At 46.0% G+C, this 15648-nt stretch overlaps 2 protein-coding genes across 2 annotated transcripts; one reads left to right on the top strand and one right to left on the bottom strand.

Moving 5' to 3' along the window:
- The first annotated feature begins 40 nt into the window (after window positions 1–40).
- Window positions 41–2482, top strand: LOC103649436 (uncharacterized). Its single transcript, XM_008673706.3, has 2 exons — window positions 41–58; window positions 1872–2482. The coding sequence occupies exons 1-2, from the start codon at window positions 41–43 to the stop codon at window positions 2343–2345; spliced, it is 492 nt and encodes a 163-aa protein (XP_008671928.2). The 3' UTR covers window positions 2346–2482.
- An 890-nt stretch (window positions 2483–3372) lies between these two features.
- Window positions 3373–5376, bottom strand: LOC100285633 (patatin T5). Its single transcript, NM_001158524.2, has 3 exons — window positions 4841–5376; window positions 3995–4649; window positions 3373–3862 (listed from the first exon to the last, which is right to left on the bottom strand). The coding sequence occupies exons 1-3, from the start codon at window positions 5170–5172 to the stop codon at window positions 3626–3628; spliced, it is 1224 nt and encodes a 407-aa protein (NP_001151996.2). The 5' UTR covers window positions 5173–5376; the 3' UTR covers window positions 3373–3625.
- Between the last annotated feature and the right edge of the window lie 10272 nt (window positions 5377–15648).

Here is a 15648-nt window from a genome sequence, read left to right as displayed (position 1 = left end):
TCCCTCAGCGACCCATACTTCGTGACAGACGTCCGCTGATATGACCCGATGGAGAGCGGTAGGTAACTTTAGATGTTGTTGCTGCTTTTTCATATTATATGTTCAAATTAATAATAGAAACTAATACTTTATCTTAATCACTTGGAAAGGTCTTGGAAGGTTTTGGAGAGTGCAGGGGGTCACGGCCGCAACCCCAATGGCATCCTCGGCCTTCTATGCAGGGAACACTTCCCTGGACTTGTCGAGTACGCCGGAGTGACGAGCCCAGCCTACACCTTCGACCACTATGTCGTCGCCCCCAATGCAGTAACAAGGCGGAGCGGGTGAAGCAAGAGTTGTGGGTAAGTCTTCCTCGCACTATATTGTTTAGTCGCATTTGTTGCATATTCTTGAAATAATGTATGGATACATCGTTTTTGTATGTAGGATTTCTTCAGATGCGAGGCTGGATACGAGGCCAGGGCGGATGTGGTGGCTACCACGAGCTGTAAGAAGCTCGTCGTGGACATGCACTACGAGGCACGCATCCAGGCCATCGTCACTTACCATGGCTCCGTCCTTGGGGAGAAGGTGAGCAAGAAGGACGCCCGAACCATGTCGTTGACTCCGGACCAGTACTTGCAGGTAAATACAAAACTTTATTATTGGTACTAAATATGCTTAATTTTATCTTCTGATATGCCGTGTACTTGTATTTTTTAGATGATTCCTCATTGGTGCGCCGCGCATCCTGAGTGCTGGGAGCAGATGGTGCAGGGGTGGTGCTCGGCTGAGTGGGACGAGGCGCACAACGCTAGCCGGGAACGGCGTTTGATGATGCAAGGTCCCTCCCACCATCAAGGCAGCCGCAGCCTGGGCAAATACGCGGAAGCATGGGTACGCGCTCTTTTTATTTAGGTATATAACTTTCGACTAGACATGATTTCTAACCATCTCGTTGGTTATCTCGCAGTCGGTGGCACATGGTGGCGCGCCTTGCTCCACGTTCTTGGCATATGCTATGGCCCACAAGGGGAAGGCGACGTCCGACGTCACCTACAACCCGGATGACGGGCCCGAGGCGTACACCAACCCCACCGTCCACAGCCGCCTCAGTTAGTACACCGCCATGGCCAAGGAGGTCCACGGGCCAGATTACGATCCGAGGACCGAGGACATCGACGGAGATGTCCTCATGAGGGTCGGAGGAGGCAAGAGGCATGGGCGGTACTGGATTGCTGACGGGGCAATCGACTCGTCCTCCACTCCCACTCTATCTCAGGTGCGAGCTAGGAGCACGAGCGCGAGCCCAGCCATACGACCTCGGTAGGACAGCTCACAGCATCGTATCCAACAACTCCAGGTTATTCCTTATCTATTCATCGTTCATTGATTATTATATATCTTCTCTTTGCATTATCGTAACATTAGGGCAAAATATTACAGACTCAGCTAGATGATGAGAGGAGGCAACGTGAGGAGCTGGAGAAGAGGATGGCGGAGATGTTCGCGTACATGCAGAGCCTTGGCGCCGCACAGGGTCATGCTCCACCACCTCCGTTGTTCCCTGCAGCTGACCCTGCTGAGTTCACTACTCCTGTGAGTATCAAAATTTTAGTACTGCATGATATATATTCATATGTTCTCACACATGCAATCTCTTCTCTGTGCAGGGTCAATCGGCGGCGTCGAACAACCCTCACGCTTCGTCCAGCCCTTCGCCGAACCAGTCCAGATGCCCACCTCGTTGATGACCTGTTTTGTGATGATCCAGACTTATATTTGTGAGTGTTGGTGATGTTAGTTATACTTGGTCTTGTGAGATACTTATTGAGACTTATGTGCTGTGAAACCTGATTTATGTGGTGATATTTGTGATATATATGGTGTAGTCCGCCGTGCACCCGCTGCACAGGCTGAGGCGGCGCGAGGCCGCGGGAGCCGACGGCAGCGGCGGCGGCGGCGGGTGCGAGGTGTGCAGCGAGGCCGTGGAGCGCGCGTGCTACGCCTGCGTCGCGTGCGGGGTCGCCGTGCACCCGCTGTGCGCGCGGATGCCCGGGTCGGCGCGGGGCCCCGCGCACCCGGACGACGGCGATGGCAAGCAAAAGCAGAAGCAGGCGGTGGGGTGCGGCTCGTGCGGCCGGGCCCTGGGCGCGTGGCGGTACCGCTGCGTGACGTGCGCCGCGGAGTTGCACCCCCGCTGCCTGGTGCCGGCGGTAGACCAGTGCCGCGGCGCCGGCGAGGGCGAGGCCGGGCGCGCGGGTTCCGCGGCCAGTAGCTGCTGCTTGGGGCTGGTGCACGACCTGACGCGCTGCTTGGCCACGCTGGGCACCGCCCTCCACTACCGTGGTTACTACAATGGTTGACGTTGTAACGCGGGAAGCTTGGAAATTATGCGTGCATAGCCATAGCATCGGCACTCTGGAGATGGATCTCCCAGCTCTGAATATGATCGAGTGCAAAACAGTAGCAGTACTACCAACCTGTTCCTTGTTTGCTCACCCTTGCCATGTCTGTCGTCCTTGTCCTGATGAGTTATCATGAAAAAGCTCAAGAAGGCCACCAAAACGCTGGTACTTAGGAGTGACAATAAGCCTTTAATTTTAAATTATAGAATTTAAGGATTAAAAAGCTCTATTTATGTTCATTTTTAAACTAAAATTATTTTATAGCTCTAACAAATTGTGAAAAAAAATTCAGATCATAATTCATTACCACTCCTACTTGTTGTGCCCGACCTGAAAATTCCTAGCATTTTTCTCCCCTTTTCTCTGCTCCGGCTAATATACCCTCTTAAACTGAACTAGTAGTGTAAATTTAGATAAGGTTCTCCATTTCTGGACGCCAAAACGGGGGAGCAAGCCCCTCTAGAGCTTGTTTAGTTCTACTCCAATCCATATGGATTGAGGGTGATTGTGCGGGTTTTAATCCCTAGTAAGTCAAAATCCCTTTTAATCCGTATCGATCCCCTCTAATCCATATGGATTGAAAATAACCGAACAAGCCCTTAGTTGGGGGAATCTACGAAACAACAAGTGTTTAAGATAGTATTAAGAAAATAGCACTTGTTTTAAAGTAATTTAAAGAACAACATCAGTTTCATTAAATGAATTCGGAAAAGAGCACACCATTTATATTTTCCATTCTTTTATTTCTCACCTCACAAGTAAATTGACCAAATTGCCTCTATCACCTCACAAGTAAATTTTAACGCTCCCACTCGGTCGAAACCCTAGAAAATCTTAGTGCTCGCCGGAAGAACTGCAACATGGCGTCGTCCACACAAGATTATATGTTGCCATCGTCAATCACAAGATTATATATATGTATATATGATTGTTGTTGTCATCATCAATCACAAGATTGCAATCCAGAAAGGAGGCTGCTTGCATCACGAAGGTCATTAGACTAAACAACCGCACATCAGAATGGAATCATTCTTTTGAGACCATAGGCAAACAAATGATGATTGGACTTACATGTTTATTGGTCGACATATGTGTTTGTTTCCTGATTAATATAGTTATAAAAAGTAAGAAATGACTAGCTACCAATACCATGCATCTATGTGAGGCACATTGCTAGCTAGTGTAGGTGCAGCTAGGGCTCCTTCAAGCTTCTCTGCTGACATCATCCTTCAAGCTTGCTAGTAGGAGTCGAGATTGCGCTTGCGTAGCTTGCGCTCGTCAGAGAGCTTCTTGGCGAAGTGAGCTAGCGCCTCTGCATTCGTCCCCTCGCCGGAGCAGGGCTCGTACACACCTGTGTCGATGTTCACTCTGGCCACTGGCTTCTTGAGCAGGTCCTGGCCGATCCCGATCAGAGACTCCATGTTCTCCTTGGTCGCGATGTCCACTGATGATGTGTTCCCAATCAGAGTATCATCCTACACACACAGGCGTCCAATATAATAGCAGCCATCAATGGTCGTCATCCGTTTTATATGAAGAACATTTTTGTTTTTTGCTTTAGTATGTCCATGTTAGATGTTTTCATGTATCCTGTACATACACTGTACCTGAATGCGAAGGTAGTTCTTCTCACAGTGGAGGGCCTGGAAGAGCACGGCAGCATGGATGTCGACCATGTCGGAGCTGGCGTGGGAGAAGATGTCGATGATCGGGGTGAAGCCGCCGTTGTATAGCCACTGAAAGAGGCCCCATTTCGCGCACTGCGGCGCGGTGTACTTCTCCGCCTGCTTGGCCGAGCCGGTCCCCACGGAGATGATGAGGTAGTTGGTGTACTCGGTGGGCCTGCCGGCGTTGAAGTCCGGGTTCCGGCGGAGCACCTCCTTGGTGAGCATGGACATGGCGACCATGGTGGGGTTGTTGGCCGCGACGCCGCCGTCGACGAGGTGGAACTCGCGGGACCTGCCGTCGGTGGCCTCCGTCTTGAAGAAGTGTGCCGGGAAGTAGGTGGGCGCCGCCGACGTGCTGATGCAGATGTCGGAGAGGTGCGCGTTCTTGAGGGTGTCGTTCTTGGCCTCGTACGTGGAGAAGATGATGGGCTGCAGGTACTTGACGTCGAACGCCGGCACGATGACGTTGGTCACCGTGTCCGCCACCCTCACGTCGTGCGTCAGGCTCTTGATCTTGTCGTGCAGGAACACGCCGTCGTACTTGGGACCCCTCACCAGGCCCAGCAGGTTCGCCACCGGCGTCAGGAACCCGGCCCTGTGCACCACCACAAACCACAGTATGAATTTGCTGGACCCGTTGGGTAGCTGTAGCTTAGAGTTGGTGGATAGATACGATGCATGCGACACGAAGAACAGCCGAACTAACTGACGCATGAATGAAAGTGACAGAGAGCTACCAAACCAAGGAAGAAGAAAGAGCGTCAGGCGGATATGAACGGCGTATACTTTTTCTGAGGGAAGATCTTGGGCCCGTTCTCGAGGTAGAACGTGTTGAGGTCCTTTGCGAAGAACAGCGGCCGGTTGTTCTGGTCCGGCGCCGCCAGCATCGACGTGAGAAGGGCGCCGGTGCTCGTCCCGGCGATCACGTCGAAGTAGTCGGCGATCCGAGCATCTGGGCCGTCCAGCTCCTGCAGCTTGGCCTCGAGGTGCGCGATGATGGTGGCTGGGATGAGGCCGCGGATGCCGCCACCATCGATGCTCAGAATCGTGATCAGCTTCCCTGTCGACGGCGGCGGCTGCGGCACGGTGGCGCAGTTGGACGAGGCGTTGCTCTCCATGTGTCTGAAACTTAACTGGAGATCGGTCTAGCAGAGCTCTAGAGTAGAAGAGAATCCAAGAAGGAATTAAGGATCGGAGTGCTCCGATCCTCGCTTTTGCAGTTGTGTTTCTTGGATCTTGTGCTCTGCATTCGCTGGCTCTGGCAAGCTATTTATATATAATACAAAGATTGTAGTCACAACAGTATGAATTGTAGTGAAAATGACAAGTTTTAGCTCTGCACGTTCTCTGCGTGGCTTATTAATCTCTCTTTTTCCAGTCATACGCCGGCAGCCGTGATCGAACTTTCTCCAGCCCTTTCCTCACATGCTTTTCCCATGTCTCACGCTAACTCGGAGCAAAGCTTCGTCGACTTACTAATAAGCCATCATTACGGAAAAATGAACCGGTGAAAGAAAAATGACAGTATTATGACTTTCCTATCAGCATGCATGCATGGTTAAAAAAATTTCTATAGTGATGCCAAACTTCACTACCAGTTAAAATCCTAAACAGACAATATTAAGTTGAGCAACATTATTACCGATAATAATTAATTTTTCATTTTTCATTATTATTTTTGTGTAATACTTTTTTCATGATTGTTAGATTCACATACATCACAAAATTCATCAAAATTTATATTACAAATATTATATTGATATATATGTTATAATAAAAAAAATTATATATCCCAATAATCTAAGAAACATGAATCCATTATAATCTTTCTTGTACGTCCTTGGGCTGTCCTATACAAAATGATCCTTTTTTACTCAACATCTCGTCCAAGATAAAGGTTGCTAGCTCATCTTGGATGTTTGTGGTCTTGAAGTCTACTAGCATTTGATGACCAAGTCTTTTCATTGAAGCAAGATGATATTAAAACAAGGAAGTGCTAGATAAAACAGTACTGTGTTTTGTTCAATTAACGTATACATGAAATGAGAAAGCGCACACACACTATATTTTTATTTCTTCCTTGTGTTATGCTTGTGCCCATGTGTAATGGTGTATTGCTCACGTCACGGAGAACCCCCATTAGTTGTTGGCCATCAACTGTTCTAGGGTTTGCATTTGCATAATCACCCTCGAATTGGTTCTTTATGTCCCTTTCACATTTTTCTTGATATTATGAAGTGTGAGAAACATTGACATTAAAATATACTATGTGATCAGAAAATTATATCTTATTGGCTTCACTTATTATATGTGATCAGCAAATTTTACTATATGAATAGAATATACTTGGCGAAGTGCCTCAGCACATCTATAACTTCACCAGACTATACAACGCCCCCAAAATGGCTAGCAATAGGAGTATTTATCACTACAGGAAACAACTTATTTGCCGAGTGTCTAAAGCACTCGGCAAAGCCTGGAAAACACTCAACAAAGGCTTTGCAAAGAAAGCTCGATAAACTGTACATCGGCAACAGCTTCTTTACCGAGTACTTTTTATCGGGCACTCGACAAAGAAAAGTCACCGTCACAGCGACTAGTAACGGCGACAGAGCCTTTGCCGATTGTATTAGATGACCCTCGGCAAAGCGTATCCCTTTGCCGAGCGTATTAGGTGACACTCGGCAAAAAGTTTCCCTCTTTGGCGAGTGACAGTTGTGCTAGCACTCGGTAAAGATATCACCAACGGGTCCCCTTTGTCAGTTCCTTTGCCGAGTGCACTAGGAGGCACTCGGCAAAGCTTGCTTCTTTACCGAGTGCCAAGGCCACAACACTTGGCAAAGAGACTTTACTAGTGCCCATGTGTGCCTTCTTTGTCGAGTGCTATGACCTTAGCACTCAGCAAAGTGACCAAAATACCCCTTTTTATTTATTTTTGCTATTCCATCCAAACAAACAAAAACATATATCACATAATTATCACAGATATCACATAATCATCACATACATAATAGATACCACATATTTCACAAAAAACACAAATCCCACAAGTTTTTCACAAACATGTAGAGGCTGTGATAAAAATTTGAGAATGTTCGATAAAGCTGTGACTCACTATGTGTAGAAACCTAAGTGGCCTACACATGAAATCATAGAGTTTCAATGTAGAACGGCTAGAATTCTTCACATAGTGCGTGATAACTTTCTCGAAACATGCTTAAATTTTTATCACAACCTCTACATTATATCATAACATGTGGACAAGTTTAATGATTTTCTGACTTTGTTTGTGTTTTATACATTTTTTAAACAACTCGATGACAAGTTCACGATCATGTTTAGTGAGCATGGTGCTCGAAAATTTCGGTCTACCCCTTAAATCGGCCGTAACTTGTGCTAAATAACATGGATACCATTTTTGCATTCACGCTTTTACATTTTTTTCCAGTGACTTGTGGTTCAAATCTGAATTATCCGAGGAAATTCAATTAAACGAACAAAATCTAATAATTATAGCAAACACTTTTATAGTTGTACCAAAATGGAATATATAAGTCTATATAGTGTAGGAACAAACCACAAAAAGTTTGGCTGGAAAAAGAAAAAAATGGAAATATACTTTGCCAAGTGTCCAAGTAAGACACTCGGCAAAGCATAGTTTGCCGAGTGCTAGCCGAGCGACAGTCGACAAAGTACCTTCTTTATCGAGTGTCCACGCCTGGCTCTCGGCAAAGATAATGGCCATCAGCTATAGACGACTGCTGATGGTCCTTTGCCAGGCGTCGAGGTTCGCCGAGTGTTTGGCACTCGGTAAAGCGGTCTTTGCCGAGTGTCTGTTTGTGCCGAGAGTCCTCCTATCGGCAAAAGTTGTCGTTACCGAGAGTAGGCCTTTGCCGAGTGCGGCACTCGGGAAAGAAACAAGAAGCACTCGACAAAGAGCCGTAATTCTGGTTGTGTAGACCCGCAAAAATCTAGCTGTTGGGCAAGGTGGGAAGCTTTCTGCATAATCACCAGATGCTCTGGTGCTATCACTGGACTAATCTAGTGTGTAGGAAACGGTGATGCCTAAGAGGGGGTAAATTAGAACTTCTAAAACTTCTTTCTAAACTAGACCACAAAGTAATTTCTAGAACAAAACCTAAGAAATTAAGTTAACTAGAATATTCAAACTAGGTTTTGTCTATGTGTTGCTATCTCTACCACAAAAGGAGTTATGCAACCTAAGTTCCAATCCTATATAATTTACACTAACGCCCCGTTTGGATCATTGGAATTGAATTCCATTCTAATAATAGTAATTTAGGCATATATCAATTAAGGTAATTCGGTTTTATGCAAAATATATTTGTATACTATTATTAGTAAGATGTTGGAGATATTTATGTGCTACATTTTTACTGTAGAGGAGTGAGACGAAGAGTGTCATGCAAGTTATAGAGTAGAAACCAATTCTACTAATACATAAAATCATTTCCCACCCTCCACCCTATGAATTTGAGATAGGCTTATATATGAACTTTGGAAAGTGGTGGAATATCAAATTCCAAACTAAATAAGTTACTTTATTGAGTGAATTCCAATTCCACTAAAATGAAGGGATCCAAATGCCCCATAAGACTAGTAAAGATTGCAACTTAAGTAGAGAGAGTAAATGCGGAAGGTTAAAGAGATAGTAGAGAAATCAAACTCTCGTGGACGACGCCGATATTTTTACCAAGGTATCCGGAACCACGCAAGGTCCCGACTAATCCTTGTTAGTCCGTGCTTGCATACCCCACCGAACACAAATCTATCGTCCCCTGGTTTTCGAAACCACAATAGTTGGCGTGCCAAGTAGGGGACCGCAACTGTACCAAAGTGATTTTTTTCACTCTGATGGCTAGCCATTCAGCGTCCACTAGGGGCAAGATTTTCGCTCCCGGGAGCCAGAACACCTTCAGCTCCCTCACCTAGGAGCTCGGCGAGCTCTGCCTCGTTAGCCATAAGGAGGCCAAGACCGCAGGACCGGGGCCCAGTCATTCCACCCGGACTAAGGCGGAGAAACGATGCCTCAAAAGGCACGCCACCGCCCTCAAGCGATGCCTCAACGCATCTGCCGCTAATCGTCAAGCGAAAGCAACCCTACCATCAACCATGCTGGCCGTCGTTAGTCACCAACTTGCGACCATCGTCGACATCCTCGAGGACGACTCGAGCAATGCCTCGACATAGCACGACTTGGACTCCGATGAGGCGCAAGAAAGAGCCTGCTTCGTGGCCACGCCACCATGAGGCAACAATGAATGGGGAGAGTTGGGGTCCCCCATCCTAGAAGAAGAATACCAATGCTAGCGTCAAGTGTGCATCCTCGCCCGCGAGGCTACCCTCCGACAGCAGCAGGAGTAGCTCGACGCACTCATCATGAGGCTCGACCGGGTTTACGACAACATTGAGCAGAGATGCCTTGAAGCCGAAAGGCCCCGAGCGAGTAAGATTTGTAGTCTGGTAACTAAAAGTTGCGAGGACACACAATACTTCCTCAACTCTGGGCAAAACATGGCTACGACGGCCATGATGGTCCGATCGATCCACGAACCGGACGAGCCCAAGGCAAAGGCGGTGTACCAGAACCTCCGCAACTTGGTGGAGAGGGCTGCGGTACAACAAGATGAGGTCGATCGACGGCAACACACCAGCACAGAGAGTCATGGCACACACACGGCCTCATCCTGGAGCAAGGGGGTGCATACCTCCTAGTCTACTCTGACACGGATCCACATAAAGCATCGCATCGGAGGCATTCGCGTCACTCGACACATCCTCGATAGATGGCATCAAGAACTGGAATAAGTCGAGCAACCACATGAAAGAATGCGCGCACGTGGCCCCAGTCTACCTGGGTCAGTACCACGTGCTTTTGGACCCAAGATCCAAAAAGCGTAGTTCCCCCACAAAGCTACATGCACTAGCCAACATTTCCATGTACGACGGTTCCACAAATCCTGGCATGTGGCTAGAATACTACCGCCTCACGTGCCACATGGTGGGGATCAATGATGACCACTTAGTCATCCAGTTCCTCCCCGACCACCTTGTGGAAGGGGCGAGGGCCTAGCTCGAGCACCTGTCAGCTAGCACCATACATGATTGGGCCAACCTCTAAAAGCCCTTCGTCGGGAACTTCCACGGCATCTACAAGCGCCCTTGAAGCTCCTAGGGCCTCAAGAGGTGCGCCCAAAAGAGTGGTGAGAGCCTCTAGGACTACATCTAGAGGTTCTCACACAAAAGGAACAAACTCCCATATGCCTTAGACATTGACATGGTGAGTGCCTTCACCTATAGCACCACCAACAAGGCCTTAGACCATAAGCTCGGACGGGGGCGACCAAAGATGGCCACCGACCTCTTCGACATTGCGATCAAGTTCGCTGATGGGGAAGACGTGGTGAGGGGCAATGTTCCGTAAGGGAAAGAGACCGCGCGACGCTGGCAAGCCCAGCGGCGAAAGGAGGGATCAGAAGGAGCACCCTAACAGACCCTGGAGGAACCACTGCCCCGCGCGCATCGAGGAAGGAGAAGTCGCTGCCGCGTTCCGGTCGCCCAGGACACCAACAAAGAACAACAATGACCATTTCCAGAAGTTGATGGATTCGCTGTGTCAGAAACTTGGCTTTCTCATCCGCCACAAACTCCAGGAGTGCGAACTCCCAAAGCGCTTCATCTCCAAGCTGCTGACCAAAAAGGTAAAATAGGAAGAGCTAACAATGCCAGCGGAACAAGAGACCCCCACTGAAGACTTCCCCAAAACCATGGGATGATTCATGATCTTTGGCGGGGGAGAAGCATACGATGAGAAATTGAGAGCACCTAGAGGGCCTACGAAAATTAACTCTAAACAACACAAACTTGGTTTATACAAGTTATTAGTGAGAACTAAAACCAAGTTAGGATGAGAAGAGAGAAGGAAGAACTCTTCACTTGATTTCTCATTTAAAGTGAGTATTAAACTTAGGAGCAATATTGCAAGTGAGTAGAGAACCCAAGAAAACAATAATCGCAATAAGTAGATGGACAAGTGACACAATGATTTTACCGTGGTTCGGTCAATGCCTACTCCACGTTGTGGTGACCTCCTTTGGTCAAGGGTTCCACTTAACCCATTTCAAGTGATCCAAAGATCAAACTTGAGTGCCACAGATGTCTTCCTTATATCAATATCACATTGGAAGAATCTCCACAAATTGGAGTCTCTCACGCCTTACACAATTGATTACAATAAAAACCGGAGTAAGGATGGGAGTAGAAACACACACAAGAGCACAACACAGCAACAACACGCACACAAGCGAAAGGAGAGAGCGCAAGAAACAAAACAACAGAGTTAAAACTCAAGAATGCGCCCAAATCTCTCTCTAACAAATCAAAAGTGTGGTTGCAAAGATTCGGAATTGAAGTGTGCTCAATAGGTGCTTGGGTAACAGCTCCATGCGCCTAGGGGGTCCTTTTATAGCCCCAAGGGACGAAGGAGCCATTTGATCTTCATTTGGAAGGCCCCGGTTGCCTTTTGTTCGCGGGTTGCTCACCGAACATTGCACAATGGCTGATTTACTTCCTTAATCAGCCGAGCCGACCGTTGCCGACCATTGGTCACTTGGCACACCGGGCAGTCCGATGCAGCCTAGTCACTATTCTTGAGCTGATGTGGACGGCGTTGATCGCATGGGCGACCGTTGGCTGAGACACGCGGCTGTCAAACCGGACAGTCCAGTCAATTATAGCCGTGGCGCCCCAGCAGAATCCCGAGAGCGGCTTGTTTGCCGTCTGACTAGCCTAGGCACAGGACAGTCCGGTACAGTCCATACTTGCCCAAGTTTGGAAAAACTAAGCCAAACTTCTTTTCTCCAAATTGGTTCAACTTGAGAAGGTTCCTAGCACCTAGATGGACATAGTTAGCAACTAAAACGATTTACTAAGTGCTAGAATCAAACCTTTGTTCCTTCAATGCAATAGGATTTGCAATATACTCCAAAATGCTCTTTTCTTATATTTCTCAATTCTCCTTACAAACATCTACGCTCATGCTCATATTTGGAGTTGTTAGTCCATAGAAATGTGTTGAGCATCTAATCACCAAAAAAACTAGAAATGGCCCAACACATTTCCCTTTCAATCTCCCCATTTTTGGTGATTTATGCCAACACATGAAAAGCAACTGAAAGAGGTACTAACATAATCAAATATGAGCCATATTTTGCAAATTAAAGTCAAATCAACCATCAATATAATAAGTATAGGATTTGGCATATTTGGATCATTTTTGTACCAGTTGGTTTGTTTTCGCAAAACAAATTCATTTTCTTACCTCTGTGTAAAAACTCTTTGTTTTGGCAAATCGAGCATTTTTCAAGATTAGTTTTGAATTTTTGATCAAAAGACAAGTATTAACACATAATAATTTTGAAATTCATAAGTGGCGGTTGATCCAGTTGCTTTGGCCTTATTTTCTCCCCCTTTGTCATTAAGCTCCAAAACAGAGAAACTAGTGGCCTTAAAACCTCATTGCCTCACCAAAAATTGCGAATTAAAAGCAAGAAGGCAATGAACACCAAGCACAACTTGAACATGGTACAATGATATTGTTATGCAGTGGAAGCCTTTTTCGTTGTTCAAGTCCACCATTTCCCCTTTCCTTCACCTTCGAGACTAAACCAAAATCAATTAAGCAAACACATTAGTCTCAAAGGGCCAAGTTGTAGAATATCCTCCCCCTAAACATATGCATCATTTGCACAAAGACTTGTGAGGTCCGAAGATGATGTTTTACAACTTGAACACCAAAATACATAACTAAGCTTAAACTGATATGATCGAAAACATAAAAGACATATATGCTATAGATCAATCCAAGTTCCGCGAATCTAAAACATTTAGCTAACTACTCAGCTTGCAAAACCTTTTCTCATCTAAAGGCTTGGTAAAGATATTGGCTAGCAGGTGATCGGTGCTAATATGGCAAACATCGATATCTCCCTTTGCTGATGATCTCTCAGAAAGTGATGCCGAATGTCTATGTGCTTAATGCGGCTGTGTTCACGCCAAGCGGATTGCACTCTGATTATCACATTGGAGTGGGACTTCGCTCAGATTGTAGCCAAAGTCCCGGAGGGTTTACCTCATCCAAAGTATTTGCGCGCAACACTGTCCTGCGGCAACATACTCGGACTCAACGGTGGATAGGGCAATGGAGGTTTGTTTCTTTGAACTCCAAGACACTAGAGATCTTCCCAGAAACTGACAAGTCCCTGATGTGCTCTTCCTATCAACCTTGCACCCAGCATAATCGAAGTCTGAGTATCCAATCAAGTCAAAGGTACACCCCTTAGGATACTAGAGCTCGATGGAAGGCGTATGAACTAAATATCGAAGAATACGCTTCACAACCACAAGGTGACATACCTTGGGATCATATTGAAATTTAGCACATATGCAAACAGAAACCATAATATCTGGCCTACTTGCACAAAGATAAAGCAAAGATCCTATCATAAACTGGTATACCTTTTGATCTACGGACTTACTTAAGTCCATAGAGTGCCTTAGAGAGCTTGTACACATGGTTGGGGTACCTGTCATCCTCGAAGCCAGGGGGTTGCTCCACGTACACCTCCTCCTTGATTGGCCCATTGAGGAAAGCTCTCTTCATGTTAATTTGGTAGAGCTTAAAAGAATGGTGATCAACGTAGGCTAATAGTATACGAATAGACTCAAGCCTAGCTATAGGAGCAAAAGTCTCCTCAAAATCCAAACCTGTGACTTGGGCTTAACCTTTTACCACAAGTCTTGCCTTGTTTCTTGTCACCACCACGTACTCGTCTTGTTTGTTGCGAAACACCCACTTGGCGCTCACAACATTTTGCTTTGGACGTGGCACCAAAATCCATACTTCATTTCTCTTGAAATTGTTTAGCTCTTCTTGCATGGCCAACACCGAGTCCAGATCCTGCAAGGCTTCTTCTACCCTGAAAGGCTCAATAGAAGAAACAAAGGAGTAGTGCTCACAAAATTAGCAATACATGAACACATAGTAACTCTATTGCTCAAGTCACCAAGGATTTGATACACCATATGATCCCTTTGAATGTTGGTGCGGACTTGGGTTTGAGGTGCATGTGGTACTTCTTCCTCCTTCCTTTCTTCTTGTTCTTGTGCTCCCCCTTAATCCATGACATCGTCTTGAGGTACCTGTTCCTCCTCTTGAGTTTGGGGCTACACCATTGTTGAGGAAGAAGGTTGATCTTGCACTTGTTCCTGCGGTTGCACATCACCTTTCGCCATAGTCCTTATTGCGGCTGTTGGAACCTCGTTTTCATCTATGTCATCAAGATCAACTTGCTCTCTTGGAGAGCCATTAGTCTCATCAAATACAACATCACTAGTGACTTCAACTAAACCCAAAGATTTTTTGAAGACCCTATATGCCTTTGTATTTGAATCATAACCAAGTAAAACCCTTCAACGGCTTTGGGTGCAAACTTTGAATGTCTACCTTTCTTAACCAACATGTAGCATTTGCTCCCGGCCAAATACAAGAAAATAAGAAACATTTGGTTTATTACCGGTTAGTAGCTCATATGTCGTCTTCTTAAGGAGGCGATGAAGATAGAGACGATTTATGGCATGGCAAACCGTATTTACGGCTTCCGACCAAAATCGTTCCGGCATCTTGTATTCTCCCAGCATCGTCCTTGCCATATCAATGAGCATCCTGTTCTTCCTCTCCACTACACCATTTTGCTGTGGAGTGTAGGGAGCGAAGAACTCGTGCTTGATGCCTTCCTCCTCAAGACATTCCTCCACTTCAAGGTTCTTCAACTAAGATCCATTATCACTCCTTATCTTCTTATTTTTAGCTCAAACTAATTTTCAGCCTGTCTTAGGAAGCGCCTGAGAGTTTCTTAGGTTTCAGATTTATCCTACAAAAAGAATACCCAAGTGAAGTGGGAATAGTCATCAATAATAACAAGACCATACTTACTTCCCTCGATGCTAAGATAAGCAACAGGCCCAAAGAGATCCATATGGAGAAGCGCCAATGGTCTTGATGTCGTCATAACATTCTTGCTTGGATGACTTGTTCCCACTTGTTTACTTGCTTGACATGCTGCACAAGGTCTGTCTTTCTCAAAACAAACATTGGTTAGTCCTAACACATGTTCTCCCTTTAGAAGCTTATGAAGGTTCTTCATCCCAATATGTGCTAGAAGACGATGCCAAAGCTAGCCCATGTTAGTCTTAGGAAGTAAAATACATCTAGGTCGACATTTTCTTTAGTAAAATCTACTAAATAAAGCTTGTCGTCAGACACACCTTTAAATGATAATGAACCATCACTTCTTATAAAGACAGTTACATCAACGTTTGTTAATAAACAATTATATCCCATGTGACATAGCTGACTAACATAAAGCACATAATATCCAAGCGATTCTACCAAAAAGACATTAGAAATGGAATGCTCGGCAGTAATCGCTATTTTACATATCCCCTTTATCTTGCCTTGGTTCTCATCTCCAAAGATGATCGGGTATGGGAATCCTTATTTTTGACGTAGGAGG

The sequence above is a fragment of the Zea mays genome, chromosome 2 (genome assembly GCF_902167145.1).
Source record: "Zea mays cultivar B73 chromosome 2, Zm-B73-REFERENCE-NAM-5.0, whole genome shotgun sequence".
NCBI classification, from domain to species: Eukaryota; Viridiplantae; Streptophyta; class Magnoliopsida; order Poales; family Poaceae; genus Zea; species Zea mays.
This window is presented reverse-complemented; position numbering and strand designations above follow the sequence as displayed.